Source organism: Ascaphus truei, chromosome 6 (genome assembly GCF_040206685.1).
Source record: "Ascaphus truei isolate aAscTru1 chromosome 6, aAscTru1.hap1, whole genome shotgun sequence".
NCBI lineage: Eukaryota > Metazoa > Chordata > Amphibia > Anura > Ascaphidae > Ascaphus > Ascaphus truei.
In genome coordinates, this window is record NC_134488.1 from 95233377 (window position 1) to 95257228 (window position 23852).

Sequence of the window (23852 nt, forward strand, 5' to 3'; positions counted from 1 at the left end):
AAACCACAGTGATGATAAAAATGTACAATTGCTATGACGCTAAAAATAGCTGTCCAGATGCATGCCTATCCAAATGATAAAATTGCTTGGCACCTACATACCTATTACAGAATACTAAAAAAGCCTGCTGATAGACAGTTAGTACTGATGTACCAATGATAGATAATAGATAGCACAAAGTGCTTATGTGATGGCTGTGACTCTGAGATGGCTGCCTAGATAAATACATAACACAATTAGGCACCTAAATAATGATGATATCATCTTGGTAAATGGGTTAATGCGAACATTTTTATGGGTATGTCGGAACTAGATAGGATCTGGACCAACAACCCATTTGGCGCAAACCTAGTCTTCTGGCACCGCTATATAGACGATATCCTTTTTATTTGGTGAGGTAATACCGTTGACGGAGACATTTTTAATATACATTAATGATAATAATCTCAATTTAGCATTTACATCACAAATCAGTAGTTCGGCATTGGACTTTTTAGATCTAACTATTTATATTGAGAATAATGTACTCAAAACAAAGAAATTTAAAAAAAAAATTAGATAGTAAATTTTTTTTAATGAGAAACAGCTGCCACCATAATAAATGGCTGGATGGCATTCCTCCAGGTCAGTTTAGACGCATACGACGTAATTGTACAAAAAAAACATATTTAATTAACAGGCAACTATTTAAAAAAATCGCTTTCTAGAACGGAAATACGACGAAACAGAATTAGATAAGGCAATCACAAATATTGGGCAATTAGACAGAACTGAACTTTTAAAACCTAAAGAAAAAAGACCATTTGGTGAATTTGAGGTACCTTTCATTACCCAGTTCAATAGGGATCATAGAAGGATTACTGGAGTGATTAAAAAGCACTGACATCTTTTGCACCAAGATCCTATCTTTAAAGGTGTTTTACCTGAAAATCCGAGAATTATTTTTAAAAAGGCCAACAATCTTAAAACTAGGTTAGCTCCAAGTACTTTAAAAACAAAAAAATGTATTGAAACAGAGTAATTGGTTAGCACAGAATCCAGGCTTTTAGAAATGTTCAAGCTGTAAAGCTTGTAAAAATGGAGACGGAGAGAAAGTCACTTTCAAGTCAACAGTCACAGGAGAACAATTTAAGACTGATACTTTCATAAATTGCAGAACTACTTATGTAGTGTATCTACTTCAGTGCCCGTGCGGCCTGCAGTATGTGGGCCGCATGAGCAGGCCTTTAAGAGTACGGATATTAGAGCATATCGGCAATATCTCTAGAGGTCTGGTTATACATAGTGTATCGAAGCATTTCTTACTGAAACACAACAGTAATCTAGGCGGCCTCATCTACAGAGGCCTACTGTAGAACATGTCTCCACGAATTGGCGGGGAGGGGACCATATGCAAGCATTAGCCCGTAAAAAACAAAATGGATACACAGGATGAAAACCTTAGCCCCTCAAGGTCTCAACATCTATATAGATCTGGGAGCTTTTATTTAACTTTCAACAAAATATGCTTTTATGTTAGTAGTATATTCATGTTTATATCATTTACTAATATTTCTTTTTATCAATTTTTTCATTTGATCTCCAGTTACAACTTTCCTCGATCGCTGCAATGATTATGTTTACTTTGTTTATCACCTGTCCCAACTAGATATTTATTGAGTCACAGTCAGAATGTGCAGTATTAATTACTATACTACATTGAACTATATTTGCTTAAATTATCTGTATTTATTTATTAGGTATTGGGTCTGTGCAATTTGCATTATCTATTACCGTTTAATAGTATACAACAAAATAGGAAGCGCTCTAACTAGATAAAGTCCAAACTTGAAAAAAAATAATGAATGTGGTGCAGCATGAAAAGTCGAAATTGTTCCCAATTCCCAGCAGCAGCAGATGTCCAGGATAATCAGCGCACCTCGTAGGAAGAAAAAAGAGAAGAAAAGAGCACAATAGTGAAGCAAGTTCACAACACAGTGCTTAGGCTATAGCTGGTGAGATATGCCTTACATTTCAGTGCCTGTCTCAGGCATGTATCGGTATCTTTATGTGTCCTCACCACCATGAAGTCATCACGATTTCTCAGAGAACTTCTTTTTTTTAAATTCCGTTTTTATACATAATATATCAGGAAAATGATTTCACACAACAGGTTTAAAATATGGGCACAGACCAGTTCATGTAGTTCCGCAACCTCCGGTATCCGCGACAGTCACTCGCCGCACTGCTCGGCGTTCTGTGTCACTTGCGGTTCCTGGTGCCTCAATGAAACTGGTCCTCCCGGCAACCCTACGCGTTTCAACGGTGATCCGTCTACGTAAGGGGTAAGTATGGTATGTTCCGATGTGCCTTCTTAATATATCCCTCTCTAACAAGGCTACACACATTTCTTTAATTATGCTAATGACGGACAATATATTACACATAACATAGCAAAATTCTATACAAAATATATAAAAAATATAAAAAGGTCTAACTACATACCATAAAAACGGTATTGAAAGACAATTTTGGATCGTAGCAAGGTTCTAAAGTGTATCCTATTTAATTCCTAAATAATCAATGAGAAGAGACATGAATCTTCTGCATAAATGATATACTTTTAGACCAATGTAAGAAAGTTGAACCATCCAAGTCATAATTGCTTTTAAATATACAGTACAGTATAATGATTTAGGATACACAATATCTAGTATCGAGTGTTAATTATAGTGATTAACTAAATATTAAAGTTATGATCTAAATATAAATATAAAGTGATATATTAATTTTCACAAAATAACTATTTTATATTTCACAATATTAATTTAATTAAGTGATACTAGTGAATTAAAAAAATAACCCAATTTCATATTAATATTTAATTTTTTTTAATTAGCAACAATACATTTCTTTAAAGTATTATTAGTGAATTAAGTGAGAAAACAACCTAAATCTATATTGATATTTAATCCCCTAGGTGCTAGTATTTTTAATTTATGTATCCATAAAGTTTCTCTTTGAGATATTTTTTTTAACCAAATCCCCTCCTCTTTGATTTAACTCTATCTTGTCAATTCCAATACATTTTAAACCTTCTGGGTTACTGGAATTACACTGTTTAAAGTGATAGGAGACATTATGAGTCTCTAGTCCCTTTTTAATGTTATGGTAATGTTCACCAATGCGTTGTTTTAGACATCTCTTGGTGCGTCCCACATATGGTAAATTGCAAGGACACACCAAAAGATATACAACACCTTTGCTGTTACAATTTAATAATTCTTTAATTTTAAAAGTCTCTCCTATTTGTATTGATGTGAATTCTTTATTTTTAATGCCATATTTGCAATAAACACATTTTCCACATTTAAAGAATCCTGTTGGCAAACATTTACTGAGCCAATTACCTTCTTTTATGTCTTTCTTAGGAATACTAGGAGCAATATATTTTTTAATATTATCAGCTTTTTTTATAGATTATATTAGGCTTCTCTTTTATGTGATCTTGTAAGAGAGAATCTTCCTATAGAATATGATGATTTTTTTTAGAATTTTTTCTATTTGTTTGTATTCTGAATTAAATTGAGTAATAAAAGTCACTGATTTGTCGTCAAATGTATTTATTTTAATTTTTTTATTTGAATCTATCATATCTTCAATATTAGCTTTTAGAACTTCTAGTTTAGCTTTGTGTACAAGTTCATTGTTATATTTTCTTTCCACAAATCTATTAGTTAAAGTTTTGGACTGTTCTAGATACATACTGTCATCCATACAATTATGTTGGATTCGTTGAAATTCCCCTTTGAGGTCATTGTTTAGCCACCTGGACTGATGGTTGCTGGTAGACAGTATGTAGCTATTACAGTCCACTGGTCTGTAAAAAAGTACTGGTTTTGATTTTTCCATTATCTATAAAAATACAAAGATCCAGAAATTCTATTCCTACTGTACTACAATTATGAGTAAACTTTAAGTCATTAATGTTTATCTCTTCTAAAAACTTGACTAATTTATCTTGCCCTCCACGCCAAATTATAAGAATATCGTCGATGAAACATCTGTAGAGCACCAGGTCTGCGTCAAGGACGCCACCTGCCCATATGGTATCCTCCCCCCATTTACCCATGAATAGGTTGGCATAGCTGGGCACACACCTGGTGCCCATCGCGGTCCCGACTATCTGTAAATAATATTGATTATTGAATATAAAATAATTATGAGTCAAAATATAATAGATACTATCCAATATAAATTTGTTTTGACCAATACGTAAAAATAAGTCCAAATCTAAATAATATTTAATTACCTCATATCCCTTTTGATGATTTATATTAGAATAGAGGGAAGCGACGTCAAACGTCACCAGAATATCTCCCTCTTTCCATTCTACATTTTGTAATAGATTAATGACATGTGTACGGTCTTTGATATGAGATCTTAAATTTGGTACATATCCCTGCAACTGATGGTCTATATATTGAGATAGATTTTAACTTATATAATTAATGCCTGAAATGATGGGGCAGCTGGGCGGGTTTATTGGGTCTTTGTGTACTTTTGCCAGATAGTAAAAGGCTGGAACATTTGGATTATCAATTAATAAAAGGTTATATTCTTCATCTGACAATTTGTTTGCTTTTTCCTTCAATTAGGAGTTTTTTAAGGGTATTTTTGTATTGATCAGTTGGATTATAATTTAGTTTGCTACATTTTTTTTGTCATCAAGTATTTTTTGTGATTCTTTATCATATCTGATTTTATATATTTTGTATTGAATTTTGCTATGTTATGTGTAATATATTGTCCGTCCCTCTCTGTCATTAGCATAATTAAAGAAATGTGTGTAGCCTTGTTAGAGAGGGATATATTAAGAACATACCATACAAACCCCTGACGAAGACGGATCACCGTTGAAACGTGTAGGGTTGCCGGGAGGACCAGTTTCATTGAGGCACCAGGAACCGAAAGTGACACAGAACGCCGAGCAGTGTGGCGAGTGACTGTCGCGGACACCGGAGGTTGCGGAACTACATGAACTGGTCTGTGCCCATATTTTAAACCTGTTGTGTGAAATCACTTTCCTGATATATTATATATAAAAACAGAATTTAAAAAAAAGAAGTTCTCTGAGAAATCATGATGACTTCATCGTGGTGAGGACACATAAAGATACCGATACATGCCTGAGACAGGCACTGAAATGTAAGTGCATATCTCACCAGCTATAGCCTTAGCACTGTGTTGTGAACTTGCTTCACTATTGTGCTCTTTTCTTCTCTTTTTTCTTCCTACGAGGTGCGCTGATTATCTTGACATCTACCGTTTATTAGTACCAACAGTCTATTAGCAGTCTTCTGTACCACTGTGTACTTGTTATGTAGGTACCGAGCTATGTATTATTTGGATAGGCATTTATTGGAACAGCTATTTCTGCGTCATAGCAACTGTACACTATCCATTGCTGTTATGTTTTATCAGTATTTATTATTAGTTGATACCTGTACCACTTTGTATTAGCCCATTTACCAAGATGATATCATCATTATTTAGGTCCCTAATTGTGTTATGTATTTATCTGGGCAGCCATCTCAGAGTCTCAGCCATCAGTAAGCAATTTTTGCTATTTATTATCTATCATTGGTACATCAGTACTAACTGTCTATCAGCAGTCTTTATAGTACTCTGTAATAGGTATGTAGGTGCCAAGCAATTTTATCATTTGGATAGACATCATCTGGACAGCTATTTTTAGCGTCATAGCAATTGTATATTTTTATCATCACTATGGTTTATTACCGTTCACCAGTAGATTTTTGCATCACTGTATATTAGTACATATATCCTTTTTAAATATTAACAGCTATTTAGATGCCAAGTTTTATATAATTTAGACAGGCATGTATCCGGGCAGCTACATTAGTCATAGCTATTGTGCAAGTATTCTGTGCTATCACAGCTGCAGTACATCTCCATTATCGAGCCACTATATAAAGAAGAACCTGAGACTCCTCCTTCAGAACCTGACGAAGCTTACGAGCGAAACGTGTTGTTCTGAGGAGGATTTTGGACATCACGAGCCACCGTAGGCATACCTGTACAGCCATTCGCCGCCAGACCTTCCGGACGCGGAGGTCGGGGTAGACGTCGATCGTGTCATACAGGAGAGCTACTTTGAGTTCTTGGACAGTAATCATTTTTCAATTTCTGGACATTGTTACTTGTTTTTTGTTTTATTAAAAGTATCTGGTTTTACATCCAGGGTACATTTTATGTATGAGTGACCAAGGAGGATTGAGTTCCACAAGCGAGACTTGGATTTTCTCTGAGTGTCCACACTCACATATGGCCATGTGAGTGGTTTTTATATATTTCTTTATAGAATTGTCACTTTTTAGTGACATACACCCACTGTTGTTTCCCCTTTAGGCCTTCTGCAATCATCTCCAGGAGCAGTGATATATGAAGCAAGCTCCAGGCTAAAGCTGGCTACTTTATGATTTGTCTACACTCACACAGGGCCGTGTGAGTGATTTTGCTTTATTGTTCCACCCTCATACCATTCCACCCACTCCTATTTCACACACTATTTAAGTCTACTAGTTTACTGATTTTGTTTCTTGTTTCTTTCTGGTTTGCGCTTGCCTTATTGTGTTTCCCTCTTTTTAGTTTTGTCTAGTTAACCCAATTCACAGTGTGCACCTGCCATTCACTATTATCACTTACAAGTATTATTTAGTCTAGAAGCTAGAAAATTCAGTTGATCATTAGCCTCCCTATGTCCTTTGCTAGTAACCATATAGGTATAACTATTTACATAGACTCTGTGAAAAATACACAGCGACAGTATATGATGCTAGACTAGGACTACAGATTGGAGTACAACAGCTTTGTGCCCAAATCAAGGGTGTGCAAACTGTGGGGCATGGCAGTTTTAAATTAAATTCTGGGGGACCGCGTGAGGCCTATATAACAAACAACTTCACTCCCAGCAACACGTCGTCATTGTAACCCGGTGTCAAATTAGTCGTGGGGTCACGTGATGTCACGTTACCATGGCAAGATATGGGCTCAGTGATGGATGAAGAATCGGCTCCTGCACGGCACCCATTCCCGTCTGCAAACATGAGCAGATCACAGCCGCATCCACACGCGTTGTCACCCTTTGACGTCACCAGACCCCCACCAGCATATGCGAACATCCATCTGATGTCCTGGGCAAAGGAATGCAGGTTACCCTGCCTGCGTTCTTCATCCATCACTGAGTCCATAAAAGTGCCCCTGGCTAAAGGGAGCAGGACATTGCGGTTTTTAAAGCTAAAGATAGAGCAGCATATTGTAACGGACGTGCTCACCACAAACCGGGACCAGACAGCGGGGCTGAGGTGGGGATGTGAATACACCGACCTTAGACCACGAAGCCGGTTCTAGATTGCGCAGTTCTTAGTCATTTGTAGCAGGTCAGGGCTGGAGAATGTAGCAGTCCTTAAACAAGCCAGGGTCAGGGTTGGAGACGCCAGGGTAATCGATATCCAGGCAGAAGTTCAGCAACAAGGAATCAGGTACGCAGCACTTCAGCGTAGCAGACATACTGCGGGAATGGCCTCTACGTGAGGAGTGGGAACGGCCCATAACGAAGGCCTCTGCAAGGCAGGAATGCAGCATACCTCAGGAAACAGAAGGTTAGCGCTGGGATTCCAGGAATCGCAGGAACCAGGACACTGCCTCTGCAATGGAGAAATACAGCAGGACCCAGGAACCAGCCTTCTGCAAGGAGAGAAGGCAGCAGGCCTCAGGGAACAGGCAAGGCTAGCACTGGGGATCCAGCACTTCAGCACAGGTACCAGGAAGCAGACCTCTGCCAGGGGTGCATGCAGGAGGTATCAGGAAAAGAATAAGTAGACACTGGGGATCCCGCGCTTCAGCACAGGATGCAGACCTCTGCAGCAGGTCTCAGGAACAAGGTAAGAGCAGCACTGGGGATCAAGCACTTCAGCACATGAAGCAGACCTCTTCAGCAGGTCCCAGGAACAAGGCCAAGGTGGAAGTGTGTGGCAAACACTGTTACATCCAAGTAAACTTGGATTATACTCATCAAGGAGTCAGAGATAGAGGCCAGTATAAGAAAGGCAGATAGCCAATCTCAAGACAAGGGTGTGTGGGAATTCTTCCAATGCCAAAGCAGAGAGACAGATTTGCATGATTGCAAACACAGGAGAAAGTACTTGCAATAGTAAGGGGAGGTTTGTTTGAGAGCACACCAGCTCTGCAAGAGTGAGCTCCCTTCAAACCCAGGAACGGATTCCTCACACATATTGCCATAAGTGACCAAATATCATTGGACACCCTTGAATGCTGACCGGCTGATTTCCTAGATGACTGTTGGATGAGGGACCCTGCTAGATGCAGTTTGGTAACATGTGCCTGAATACATGTATTGCCTGTTTGTATTTTTATTGATGTATGTGCGATTATAACTACTTTCACAATTTCTCAATATAATTGAATTTACTGCACTATGAGAGTTGTGCGCTGTTTATTCTCTTTTTTTCTTCACTAGCTTTATTGGATTTTGAGCCATCTGAAGTGACACAGCAGCAGACTCTACTTTATGTTATTGAGGTTTTTTTCAAAAAATGTATTCACAATTTATTGTTACATTGAATATTACCTTAAATATCACGTTTTTTTTATTAATTCTTGTGACACGTTTTGTATTTCTATATCAATACACTAGTATTTTAAAGGTTGAGGGTAACATTTGATTCACTTATCTTCACAATATTATTACAGTCAGTTGCGCAGATTATTTACAATTTTTTACCACACTCCGTGTATGTCTTGCTTACTCCATTTTCTTACCTCTTATTCTCCCATGTATCCTCTACATTTTGACTTCCGCACTGCTCACTTCACTAAAACATCCCTCACTAAATTAATTAATGACCTCCATGCTGCCAAAGACAAAGGTCCTTACACTCTGCTCATACTGTATTACTCGGCCTCTCTGAAGCCTTTGATACCATGGACCACTGTCTCCTTCTTCACATTGTCGATCTCCCTGTGGGTGTACCCCAGGGGTTTATCTTGGGACATCTTCTCTTTTCTCTTTACACAGTCTCTCTAGGTGACCTTATCACATCTATTTGTTTCAAATATCCCCTGTATGCTGATGACACACACATGTACTTTTCAACCCCAGACCTTACGCCTGCTGTACAGACCAAAGTCTCTGAATGTCTCTGCTAGATCATCCTGGATGGCCTCCCACTGACTCAAGTTTAACATGCAAAAACAGAGCTCCTTATACTTCCTCCCAATCCTGGTCCTACTGCCTCCTTCTACTTTAATGTTAGCCAAACTTTCATACACGCAGTATCACCAGCACGCTGCCTTGGTCGCACATTTGACTCAACCTTCACATTGTCCTCTCACATTCACAATGTAGCTAAAATCTTTAGTGCAACTATAGGGGGCTGTTTATAGTCTTCTGAATATATGTGTGGTTTTTGTACGGTTTTTCTCCCTTGCACCAGGTAGACTATGTTTCTATGTGTGTGTGTCTGGTGTAGCGACGTGCTCTGTGCGTAATTATGTAGCTAAAATCTGTCAGATTAAATACACAGCCTATTTACTAAGATTTCTTGCGCTATCTATAGTTTTGTGTAACAATTAAAGGTTTGATTGCATTTACTACCCTCATGGTAAATTATTTACAAGACGCTTATATCATAAAACAAAGTAACGTGCTGGCATGTGTCATGATGCCATCAACCCGGAAGTGCCATGTGCTTAGAGGCTGATCATGGTGCCTGAGGGAGGTGGGTTATTGTTTATGGTATAAATATCTGTAATTTTGATGTATAATGCAAACCTGTTGAAGTTGCTTTTGTTCACTGAATCGTTGGATGCTGCTATGACTTTATCATTAAAATGACTATGACTAAACATTTTGACATTTCTTTTAGATGTGCTTGACTTTTGCTTATAGTGAACATGCAGCATACATACAGTAAGACTTTTTGTTGTGCCTTTATTTTAGGTTTGATAACATCTACTATCGAATTGCACTAAGTATCGTCTTTGCCATTGAGGAGATTAATAGCAACCACAGTTTTTTGCCCAATACTACTCTGGGATTCTCTATTTATGATTCATGTGATTCAGTCTTGATGTCTCTTCTGAGAGCCATGCATCTTTTAACTGGGCAAGAGGAGCCTGTTCCCAATTTCAGGTGTAAAATTCATCCTCCCTTGGCTGCTTTAATTGGGGAAGATAAATCGTCCCTGTCAATACCACTTGCAAGACTCTTAGGAGTTTATAGATTTCCACAGGTAAGTTACATGTTCCTTGTCATGCCAAAAAATATATTTCTTTAATAGCTTCCAAATTGCATAAAAATAGTTCCTCCTTCTGCAACTTTAAAGTCAATTTCCACACATATAGAAGTCAGAGGTAATTTATTAAGGATATATATGTATATAAATATATATATATATATATATATATATATATATATATATATATATATATATATACGGGGCTCGACAAACGCACTCGCCCGTCGCCACAGGTGTGTGCATTTTGGCCTTTGTCGAGAGCTTACCTGCGGCGGTGTCCCCCGGTGTCTCCCGGTCTTCTCCGTCTTGCTCTTCAAAATCATGTTTTTCCATTGCAGCAGTAATCAAAATAACCACTTGGCATCATATGACGCCTCGTTGCCATGGCAATGGGTGCCGTGATGTCACCGTGTCCCATTGCCATGGCAATGTGTCGTAATATGATGTAGCGTAGGCATTTTGACTTCTAATGCAGGGGAAAAACATGAATTTGAAGGGGAGAAGACACGAGAAGGCCGGGAGATACCTCAGGACCCCGCAACCGGACCCCCCTGCAGGTACGTGTCATGGGGGTAGGGGTGAAGGGAGTTTTTTGGGGGGGTGAGTTACTTTTGCGGGGGCGAGTGGGTTTTTGCCCAGTTGGTCAGGCCCTATATATATATATATATATATATATATATATATATATATATATATATATATATATATATAAATATATATGCAGTGGTCGACAAATCACAAAAAAATCTACTCGCCACCTAGTACCACACGTGTGCTGCTTGGGCCAATAGGAGCTCGCCACGATGTTAAATCCTCTCGCCCGGGATGTGCAAATGTATAGGTTTGTCAAACACTGTATATATATATATTCGCCTGGAGTGAATTGCGTTATTTTCGCGCCCGTGATTTAAGCATTTAATTCTTGCTGTCTGCAATACTGCAATGCCGTATAAAAACTCATGGGGGCGTTTGCGAGCTGTTGTCTTTTGAAGTCTAATACCTTTTGCTCATTCTGACTTAGCCGCGCTGGTTTGAAACGGCTTTCTTCGCCATTACGGTCAATGATAGGACCCTCCTCACCGGCGTGACCCTTTCTCGTCGCCATTACTGGTCGGACCCTGTTGGGGTCGAGTGAGGGGGTTCCTAACATCTATAGGCAAAATTAATTTTATTTCTAGGTGCCCTAGAACAGAAGTTCCCACGCCAATTGGCCGTGAATTTGACCGAGGCCCTAGTTCCCACGCCAATAGCGCGATTACCCTGACTCCGTTCTGTTGTCACGAGAGGGTCGCTATTTGCCATGCAAGTCTGCCTGAACTAGGACTACATGGTGACCGAATCTGAGCCCTCTAGGTTGAACAGAACCGGAGTTATGGGTTCCAGGTTTCTACTCATTCTGACTTAGCCGTTTCAAAGCAGCGCGGTTTTCTCCGCCATTACGGTCAATGATAGGACCCTCCTTGCCGGTGTGACCCTTTCTCGCCGCCATTACTGTTGGGGTCGAGTGAGGGGGTTCTTAACATCTATAGGCAAAATTAATTTTATTTCTAAGGAAGGTGGTCCCAAGGATCCAATAGCGGTGCACTGCCAAACAAACAAGAGGGGCTGGGGCCCGTGGATGGGCTGCTGGAGCAGCATGGCCAGTGCAGCTGCTGGAGCTGCACTGGCCATGCTGCTCCAGCAGCCCATCCACGGGCCCCAGCCCCCCTTGTTTGTTTGGCAGTGCACCGCTATTGGATCCGTGGGACCACCTTCCTTTGATGTTATACCCAGCGTGATGCACGCATCCAGCTGAGACAGAGCTGTGCTGCAAAGGGAGACTGACACTGGCTGACATGATTGTCTTACAGAGTCTCCCTAGCACTTATTTATGCTCTCAAGCTTATGGATTACAAACATACATTTCGACTTCATTCCTTATCCCTGGGACAGCTGAGACCTGATTGGGGGTCCACACCCCTTACCAAACGTTCACGAATTTTATTTCTAGGTGCCCTAGAACAGAAGTTCCCACGCCAATTGCCCTAGTTCCCATGCCAATTGCGCGATCATTGCTCTTTTTTGACAATGTTGCCGATCTTGCGGCTTTGCGGTCTGGCAGTAAAAAAACAGTGCAGTAAGTCTCGACATTTGTTACACTGTCAAAGGAGCAAACGGAAACAATGTAAGAGAAATCAACATGTTCTTTTATTGGTGGAGTCAGTACAAAAACATTTATTTACAAATACTGTACAATGTTGAGGCACAGGGAGTTAAAGTGACTTTCTTTTTGTGTACTGTATTTGGGGGGTGTATTTGGGGGTTTATTGATCAAATTATTATGATGAACTGCCTTTTGAAATTACAGTACTGTTAACTATTTTAGCCACACACCTCCAGAGTCATTCATTTTCTGCAGTTACTTTAGTCATTGTGTTTTTAATCCGTCCCTAGCCAAGCATCAATCGGCTGACTGCGCCTGCGTGTACTCTAATCCTTTTAGAGATGGGAGCTTGTGCTTAGAGCGCATGAGTCACCCTACCCTACCAACCCCCTCTCTCCACAGAGTCGTTAATCTTTTGAATATTGCCATTGTGTTCTTAATCCGTCCATAGCCGAGCTACAGAGCCTCAGTGCGCCTGCGTTTAATCACACCATCCCCCCCCAACCCTTACAGGCTTTGTTGACGGTAACACTTTGGATAATCCCCTCTCGAATTTGAAATGTAAATCTGATGTGCACAGCATTGTGAGAATTGAGAGTAAAAAAAACATTAACTGATTCATGTTTTTTTTCATTCATTCTTACACTATACTGTTCAGGGGGGGGGGGGTTGTTGTCAATGATTACGATAACCAGGAATGTGAATAAATATTTATTATATTTCATCAGGGAAAAAAAATACAAAGATAACAATAATCATGAATAATACATACTGCAGCCTTTATTAAATTCTTCTGGCAGATTGAAATCAGAGAAACATTTACAAAACATTTGTAAAACATGGAGATACATGAAAAATGGACATTTATATGAATATTAATTAATAATATACAGTGTTCGACAAACCTATACATTTGCACGCCCTGGGCGAGTGGATTTAACATCGTGGCGAGCACCTATTGGCCCAAGCAGCACACGTATGGTATTAGGTGGCGAGTAGATTTTTTTGTTCGGCGAGTAGATTTTTTGGTGATTTGTCGACCACTGATAATATATATACTGTATATAGAAAATCAATTGCTTGTTTTTGGTGCCTGAGGCACAGGGAGTTAAAGTGACTTGCTTTTTATGTACTGTATTTGGGGGGTGTATTTGGGGGTTTATTGATCAAATTATTATGATGAACTGCCTTTTGAAATTACAGTACTGTTAACTATTTTAGCAACACACCTCCAGAGTCATTCATTTTCTGCAGTTACTGTAGTCATGGTGTTTTTAATCCGTCCCTAGCCATATTCTTACACTATACTGTCGGGGGGGGGGTGGTTGTTGTCAATGCTTATGATTAGCAGGAAAGTGAATAAATATTTATTTTATTTTGTCAGGACCCAAAAAATACAAATATAAAAAGAATCATGAATAATACATAATCCAGTCTTTATTAAGTTCTTTTGGCAGATGGAAATTGGATAACCATTTAGGAAACATTTGTAAAACATGGGGAAACATGAATAATGCACATTTATAAGAATTTCCTCATTCTGTCTACAGTACAGTAGTTCATTGAGAGAGGAGAGGTTTTGTGTACATCATTACTGCTGTTTATATACTGTACATTTTACTGTACAAACAGATTAGACTGGACACAAAAACCCACCTCCCCCCAGGCCACCCTTTTTCCTGAAACGACAAGAAAATAAAAAATTAGTGCAGTTACTGTACTGTACGTGCATACTGTATTATGGCATTGTGTGATGTGTAGAACTACTGTAGGTTGATGGTGCTGCTTTCTCTAGAAAGAAAAAAATTGAGCAGTTTGTAGGCAGTTACTGTTGTACTGTCAAACTAGTCTACTGTATACTGGAACTACTGTATACTCTGACTACTGTTAAATTCTATGTACTGTAACCTGATGGCTGGTGCTGCTCTCTCTGTAAAGAAAAAACTAACTACTATATACTCTGACTATCTGGAAAGAAAAAATCTTTGCCATACTTAGCTGTATCATACTGTACTTACAATACTACAGCACAGTACTACTTTCCTGATGCTTGCCCATTACGCGCGATGACAACGGGCAACACAGTGGCAATATGGTCTATATATTTATTGCAGCATTCCACGGTGAGTACATCGTTCCAAAAACGCATTATGCCTTTCAACAACTCGTCCTTTTTGGAGGGTTTCGTCACTTTATGGTCCTTCAGCTGATGCCAGACCATTTCGATTGGATTGAAGTCTGGAGATTTGTCATTGGAAAAAAAGGACAATTGGTTTAAGAGCAAAAAACAGTGGGGAACAAAAATGAGACACGGTTTACTGCACTTACTCCGCTGGCGTCTTCACCCAGTTGATGCCGCGCTCAAGGATATGCGCCGTTGACGCGGTGTGCTTTGGATCGTTGTCCTGGTAGAAGCGGTGACCATTGGGGAAGTCGCGTGTGATGTATTGCACTATCTCGGGCACAATGTTGTCTTGGAAGAAAGCTTTATTCATGATTCCTATAGCAAGAAAAGTGCTCAAAAAACTGCATAATAGTACAGTACAGTGCATACAGTAAGGAAACACTAGTAAATTACAGTGCATTAGGCGACATTATATTTGATAAATTTTACCTTCAAAGATGACAATGCAACCCGGTCCACGCATAGAGATGGCACCCCACACATGCAGCTTCACAGGGTGTTTTGGCCGCGGCTTCAAAGATATGCGGCCATTTTTGTGGAATGCAAAGCTTGCAAATCTCTCCAGCGAAAAACAAAAATTGTGAGGCGCTACTTATGAAGGTGAAATCTATATAAATAAAGATAATGTGATAAATTACAAGAGTGCTCAAATATAATAAAAAATTGCAAACTTTGCTCTCAACCCTCTTGGGAGAAGATCCAGTTTCTCCTATCTTGAGTGGTAAAGAGAAGCTTGTGGGGAGCGCAGGTGTCACCATATATATGTAAGGAAGAAAATAAAATAGTGTGGTATGTCTAAACAAACACAGCAACCTAATCAGGAATCATGAATGGGGACTCACATTCTCCCAGTTGTAATACAGCATTTGAATAGCAATAGATGCAGTGGTTAGATTCAGCAATGTGCAGGGGGGTCTTGCTTGTACACACTCCCTGATGTCAGCAGGACAAACCCTCAATGGAATGAAAGAAAGACAACTCTAGTGCAACACTGTATGTTCACTAATGATATATTGAAAAAAGCAATTGATATTGCACTTACTGTACATGATCAACATGTGCTTAGACACATAAAAATCGATGCGCAGCATTAGTGTACTCCATCCACCCCACTCCCGAGGTCGCGTCGCGTCACTTCCGGTCCGGTCCGTCGCGTCACTTCCGGTTTCGTCGGCGATCACAGAATGGATCCACACGGGTTCTGGGGAATGTATGGCACACTTCTGAACTACTGCAGGTTCACTGCTGAACCTGCTGCACACTTCTGAACCTGCAGCAGTTCCTGTACTGTCCAGTACTAACCTCACACGTCCATATTTCCATCCAATGCTGCGTCTCATCTTCTTTATTCTGGTCTCGGATACAGTCAGATTGTGCTTTTCCTGCAGAGTGTTTTTAACCCTTAATGCACTCCTCTCATCATTCTCCTTACTTATTTTGTCCACCAGAAGAGTTGTCTCCCTACAATGTAAAGAAAATATATTGTTTTATTAATATGCAGCAATATAAAATGTATATAAATATAATGTTGTAATATAAATATAAATATACCAAAAATATATACTGTTGTAATATAAATATAAATATACACCCTACTGCTGCGACAGACTTTATTCTAACAAATCACCGGTTTGTCCCTGGCTGGTTCCTGGAATGCGACACTGTTCACCTGGAGCATGCCGCGTTCCCAGCCAGGGATGTGTTAATTGATGATGTGTTAATTGATAATGGTTCAGGATTTAATAGGCTGCAATGGTTCGCATGTCCGCCAGATGGCATAAATTCATGAATTGTAATGCAGTATATATATATATATATATATATATATATATATATATATCTTATACTATATTAGTGAAAGCACTGTATGTTTGCCTGCCTGCCTGGATGTCCGGTGTCCCTAGGGGAAATCTCATTGGTCCCTTGGCCCGCCCGCCCCCGCACACCTCTCATTGGCCTGAGGCGGAGTGACGGGCCAAAGGACACACAGGGACACACACACACACACACACACAGGGACACACACACACACACACACACACACACACACACGGGGGACACACACACACACACACACACCCACACACACACACACACACACACACACACACACACAGTGACAGACACACACACACACACACAGTGACAGACACAGACACACACACACACACACACACACACACACACGGACACACGGACACACGGACACACACACACACACACACAGTGACAGACACACACACAATGACAGACACACACACACACACACACACACACACACAGTTACATACATTAGCGGGGCTCACAGTTAGCGCGCACCTCCTCCTCTCCCCGTGTCTCCCGCGCTTTCACCCCGACCCCCCCCTCCCCCGGCGCAGCTACATTCAGCGGGACACACACACACTATTATTACCCCTTCAGCGCCCCCCCCCCCCACCCAGTGTCAGCGGCCGTGCGAGACCTCCCCTCTATATCTCCCACCTCTCCCCCCCCCACACATACATGACCCCCCCTCCCCTCCCCGGCGGGGGAACAGCCAGTGGCCAGGCAGGCTGCCTCGCGGCGCCGAGTGCCCAAGATGGCGGCGCCCGGGACACAGCGGGGGAGCAGCAACAACACGCTGCCTCCCACCTCAGATCCACGTGGGACCTGCCGGATGGGTGAGTGAGCGGCCTTCACCTCCCCTCCACCCCCCCCTTCACCTCCCCTCCACCCCCCCTTCACCTCCCCTCCACCCCCCCTCCCCTCCAGTGTCAGTGTCTCCCCGATACCTCCCCCCCCCCCGGCGCCGCTACAGTCAGCGGGGGAGCGAGCGAGCGCCCGGGACACCGCGGGAGAGCGGCCACAACACGCTGCCTCCCGCCTCAGATCCACGTGGGACCTGCCGGATGGGTGAGTGAGCGGCCTTCACCTCCCCTCCACCCCCCCTTCACCTCCCCTCCACTCCAGTGTCAGTGTCTCCCCGATACCCCCCCCCCCCCCGGCGCCGCTACAGTCAGCGGGGGAGCGAGCGAGCGCCCGGGACACAGCGGGAGAGCGGCCACAACATGCTGCCTCCCGCCTCAGATCCACGTGGGACCTGCCGGACGGGTGAGTGAGCGGCCTTCACCTCCCCTCACCCCCCATCACCTCCCCTCACCCCCTTTCACCTCCCCTCACTCCACTTCTCCCTTCCACCCCCCTTCACCTCCCCATTTACCTCCCCTCCACCCCCTCCCTTCACCTCCCTTCCACCCCACCCTTCACCTCCCTTCCACCCCCCCCTTCACCTCCCTTCCACCCCCCCCTTCACCTCCCTTCCACTCCCCCCCTTTCCCCTCCCCTCCACCCCCCCTTCACCTCCCCTCCACCCCCCCTTCACCTCCCCTCCACCCCCCCTTCCCACCGCCTCCCCCCCCTTCCCACCGCCTCCCCCCCCTTCCCACCGCCTCCCCCCCTTCCCACCGCCTCCCCCCCCTTCCCACCGCCTCCCCCCCCTTCCCACCGCCCCCCCCCCCTTCCCACCGCCCCCCCCCTTCCCACCGCCTCCCCCCCCTTCCCACCGCCTCCCAGCCCCCCTTCCCACCGCCTCCCCCCACCCCTTCCCACCGCCTCCCCCCACCCCTTCCCACCGCCTCCCCCCACCCCTTCCCACCGCCTCCCCCCCCCTTCCCACCGCCTCCCCCCCTTCCCCCCCTTCCCCCCCTTCCCACCGCCTCCCCCCCCCCTTCCCACCGCCTCCCAGCCCCCCTTCCCACCGCCTCCCCCCCCTTCCCCCCCTTCCCACCGCCTCCCCCCCCTTCCCACCGCCTCCCCCCCCTTCCCACCGCCTCCCCCCCCTTCCCACTGCCTCCCCCCCCTTCCCACCGCCTCCCACCCCCCCTTCCCACCGCCTCCCACCCCCCCTTCCCACCGCCTCCCACCCCCCCTTCCCACCGCCTCCCCCCCCCCTTCCCACCCCCTTCCAACCGCCTCCCCCCCCCTTCCCACCGCCTCCCACCCCCCTTCCCACCGCCTCCCACCCCCCTTCCCACCGCCTCCCACCCCCCGCCATCCCACCGCCTCCCACCCCCCGCCATCCCACCGCCTCCCACCCCCCGCCTTCCCACCTCCTCCCACCCCCCGCCTTCCCACCGCTTCCCACCCCCCGCCTTCCCTCCGCCTCCCCCTTCCCACCTCCTCCCCCTTCCCACCACCTCACCCCTCCCCCCCTTCCCACCACCTCCCCCCCCTTTCCACCACCTCCCCCCCTTCCCACCACCTCCCCCCCCTTCCCACCACCTCCCCCCCTTCCCACCACCTCCCCCCCTTCCCACCACCTCAACCCTCCCCCCTTCCCACCACCTCCCCCCCTTCCCACCACCTCCCACCTCCCCCCCCTTCCCACCACCTTCCCCCTCCTCCCCCTTCCCACCACCTTCCCCCTCCTCCCCCTTCCCACCACATCCCCCCTTCTCTCCCTTTCCACCACCTTCCCCCTCCTCCTCCTTCCCACCACCTCCCCCCTTCCCACCACCTCCCCCCTTCCCCCCCTTCCCACCACCTCCCCCCTTCTCCCCCTTTCCACCACCTCCCCCCTCCTCCCCCTTCCCACCACTTCTCCCCTCCCTCCCCCGCTCCCCTTCCCCCCCCGCTCCCCTCCCCCCCCCCCGCTCCCCTTCCCCCCCCGCTCCGCTTCACCCCCCCTCCGCTCCCCTTTCCACCCCCCCCTCCGCTCCCCTTTCCACTCCCCCCCTCCGCTCCTCTTCCCCCCCCCCTCCACCTCTTTTTCCCCTTTCCCCTCCCACCCTTCACCCCCTCCTCTAACCCTTCCCCCCCCTCCTCTAACCCTTCCCCCCCCTCCTCTAACCCTTCCCCCCCCTCCTCTAACCCTTCCCCCCCCTCCTCTAACCCTTCCCCCCCCCTCCTCCACCCCTTGCCCCCCTCCTCCACCCCCTCCTCCCCTTCCCGCCGCCCTTCGCCTTCATGCCCGCCTTACCGCCTCCCCACCCCCGCCTCTGCCTTTCACCCGCCCTTACTCCGGCCGCCTCTGCCTTTCACCCACCGCCTCACAGCCGCTGCACGCACTCAACAGACACCCGCCACACTCGACACATACCTGCCGCCACACACACCTGCTGCCTCCCGCCCCTACGCACCGACATCACTGACCCACCGCCTCACACCCTAGCAGGACCCCCACTCACAGACAGCACTCACAACCCACGCGCCAGCCGCCGCCTCACACCCTTGCAGGACCCCCACTCACAGACAGCACTCACAACCCACGCGCCACCCGCCGCCTCACACCCTAGCAGGACCCACACTCACAGACAGCACTCACAACCCACGCACCACCCGCCGCCTCACACCCTAGCAGGACCCCCACTCGCACACAGCACTCACAACCCACGCGCCACCCGCCGCCTCACACCCTAGCAGGACACACGACTCAGATTTTTACATCACTTATGGCACCAAAATATACATTGTACTGTGGTGTGGTTACAATAAACCATTTTTATACAACATCGTATTACATTTTCTTCCATCTTTCTTTTCAATATTATTATCCAACCTTTACAACAAACAGTCACCTATTGTTCCACGATTTATAAATAATACTACCTATTACGCATTTAAATCCCGGGCAACGCCGGGTCTCTCAGCTAGTATATATATATATATATATATATATATATATATATATATATATATATATATACTGTATAACAACAACCCCTATAACCCCTAACATACAGTACTGTACATACACAGTACTGTATATGCACATCAATGATACTATGGGCCGGCGGGGGCGAGATGTGTTTGCAGCAGAGAGAGATCCGCTGCTCTCTCTGCGCAAACATCGGCACATTAAAAATTATTTAAAATACATTTTTATTCATAGTGTACATGTGCAGGGGGTCTCCAGAGCTGAACCGCGTTGGTTTCAGGTCCGGGGACCCCCTGCTTCCCGAGATACAGCCCCCTTTATGAGGTGCCGGTGTCCCTCTGCATTTAAAGGTCCCGATCACGTGACCGCGGCCTGTAAACCAAGCAGAGGGATACCGGCACCCCCTAAAGGGGCCTGTATCTCGGGGAGCAGGGGGTCCCACCGCCTCCCAGCCCCCCTTCCCACCGCCTCCCCCCCCCCTTCCCCCCCTTCCCACCGCCTCCCCCCCTTCCCACTGCCTCCCCCCCCTTCCCACCGCCTCCCACCCCCCCTTCCCACCGCCTCCCCCCCTTCCCACCGCCTCCCACCCCCCCTTCCCACCGCCTCCCACCCCCCCTTCCCACCGCCTCCCCCCCCCCTTCCCACCGCCTCCCCCCCCCCTTCCCACCGCCTCCCTCCCCCCCTTCCCACCGCCTCCCCCCCCCTTCCCACCGCCTCCCACCCCCCGCCATCCCACCGCCTCCCACCCCCCGCCATCCCACCGCCTCCCACCCCCCGCCTTCCCACCTCCTCCCACCCCCCGCCTTCCCACCGCTTCCCACCCCCCGCCTTCCCTCCGCCTCCCCCTTCCCACCTCCTCCCCCTTCCCACCACCTCACCCCTCCCCCCCTTCCCACCACCTCCCCCCCCTTTCCACCACCTCCCCCCCTTCCCACCACCTCCCCCCCCTTCCCACCACCTCCCCCCCTTCCCACCACCTCCCCCCCTTCCCACCACCTCCCCCCCTTCCCACCACCTCAACCCTCCCCCCCTTCCCACCACCTCCCCCCCTTCCCACCACCTCCCCCCTCCTCCCCCTTCCCACCACCTCCCCCCTCCTCCCCCTTCCCACCACCTTCCCCCTCCTCCCCCTTCCCACCACCTTCCCCCTCCTCCCCCTTCCCACCACATCCCCCCTCCTCCCCCTTCCCACCACCTTCCCCCTCCTCCCCCTTCCCACCACCTTCCCCCTCCTCCCCCTTCCCACCACCTTCCCCCTCCTCCCCCTTCCCACCACCTTCCCCCTCCTCCCCCTTCCCACCACCTTCCCCCTCCTCCCCCTTCCCACCACATCCCCCCTCCTCCCCCTTCCCACCACCTTCCCCCTCCTCCCCCTTCCCACCACCTTCCCCCTCCTCCCCCTTCCCACCACATCCCCCCTTCTCTCCCTTTCCACCACCTTCCCCCTCCTCCTCCTTCCCACCACCTCCCCCCTTCCCACCACCTCCCCCCTTCTCCCCCTTCCCACCACCTCCCCCCTTCTCCCCCTTTCCACCACCTCCCCCCTCCTCCCCCTTCCCACCACTTCTCCCCTCCCTCCCCCGCTCCCCTTCCCCCCCCGCTCCCCTTCCCCCCCCGCTCCCCTCCCCCCCCCCCGCTCCCCTCCCCCCCCCCCGCTCCCCTCCCCCCCCCCCGCTCCCCTTCCCCCCCCCCCGCTCCCCTTCCCCCCCCGCTCCGCTTCCCCCCCCTCCGCTCCCCTTCACCCCCCTCCGCTCCCCTTCACCCCCCCTCCGCTCCCCTTTCCACTCCCCCCTCCGCTCCCCTTTCCACTCCCCCCCTCCGCTCCTCTTCCCCCCCCCCTCCACCTCTTTTTCCCCTTTCCCCTCCCACCCTTCACCCCCTCCTCTAACCCTTCCCCCCCCTCCTCTAACCCTTCCCCCCCTCCTCTAACCCTTCCCCCCCCCCTCCTCTAACCCTTCCCCCCCCCCTCCTCTAACCCTTCCCCCCCCCCTCCTCTAACCCTTCCCCCCCCTCCTCTAACCCTTCCCCCCCCTCCTCTAACCCTTCCCCCCCCTCCTCTAACCCTTCCCCCCCCTCCTCTAACCCTTCCCCCCCCTCCTCTAACCCTTCCCCCCCCTCCTCTAACCCTTCCCCCCCCTCCTCTAACCCTTCCCCCCCCCCCTCCTCCACCCCTTGCCCCCCTCCTCCACCCCCTCCTCCCCTTCCCGCCGCCCTTCGCCTTCATGCCCGCCTTACCGCCTCCCCACCCCCGCCTCTGCCTTTCACCCGCCCTTACTCCGGCCGCCTCTGCCTTTCACCCACCGCCTCACAGCCGCTGCACGCACTCAACAGACACCCGCCACACTCGACACATACCTGCCGCCACACACACCTGCTGCCTCCCGCCCCTACGCACCGACATCACTGACCCACCGCCTCACACCCTAGCAGGACCCCCACTCACAGACAGCACTCACAACCCACGCGCCAGCCGCCGCCTCACACCCTTGCAGGACCCCCACTCACAGACAGCACTCACAACCCACGCGCCACCCGCCGCCTCACACCCTAGCAGGACCCACACTCACAGACAGCACTCACAACCCACGCACCACCCGCCGCCTCACACCCTAGCAGGACCCCCACTCGCACACAGCACTCACAACCCACGCGCCACCCGCCACCTCACACCCTAGCAGGACACACGACTCAGATTTTTACATCACTTATGGCACCAAAATATACATTGTACTGTGGTGTGGTTACAATAAACCATTTTTATACAACATCGTATTACATTTTCTTCCATCTTTCTTTTCAATATTATTATCCAACCTTTACAACAAACAGTCACCTATTGTTCCACGATTTATAAATAATACTACCTATTACGCATTTAAATCCCGGGCAACGCCGGGTCTCTCAGCTAGTATATATATATATATATATATATATATATATATATATATATATATATATATACAGTGGTTGACAAATCACCAAAAAATCTACTCGCCACACAAAAAAATCTACTCGCCACCTACTACCAAACGTGTGCTGCTTGGGCCAATATTTACTCGCCCGGGGGTTAAATCCACTCGCCCGGGGCGAGCAAATGTATAGGTTTGTCGAACACTGTATATATATATATATATACTGTATAACAACAACCCCTATAACCCCTAACATACAGTACTGTACATACACAGTACTGTATATGCACATCAATGATACTATGGGCCGGCGGGGGCGAGATGTGTTTGCAGCAGAGAGAGATCCGCTGCTCTCTCTGCGCAAACATCGGCACATTAAAAATTATTTAAAATACATTTTTATTCATAGTGTACATGTGCAGGGGGTCTCCAGAGCTGAACCGCGTTGGTTTCAGGTCCGGGGACCCCCTGCTTCCCGAGATACAGCCCCCTTTATGAGGTGCCGGTGTCCCTCTGCATTTAAAGGTCCCGATCACGTGACCGCGGCCTGTAAACCAAGCAGAGGGATACCGGCACCCCCTAAAGGGGCCTGTATCTCGGGGAGCAGGGGGTCCCCAGACCTAAAACCAAAACATTTCTGCTCCGGAGACCCTCT

The 23852-nt window shown here is 47.2% G+C and overlaps 1 protein-coding gene across 1 annotated transcript in view; it reads left to right on the forward strand.

Moving 5' to 3' along the window:
* Positions 1-23852, forward strand: part of LOC142497426 (vomeronasal type-2 receptor 26-like) — a 90629-nt gene that overhangs the window by 22694 nt on the left and 44083 nt on the right. The window contains exon 3 of the mRNA XM_075605200.1: positions 10025-10316. Within this exon, the coding sequence (XP_075461315.1) occupies positions 10025-10316 (292 nt within the window). The remainder of the gene's footprint in view (positions 1-10024; positions 10317-23852) is intronic.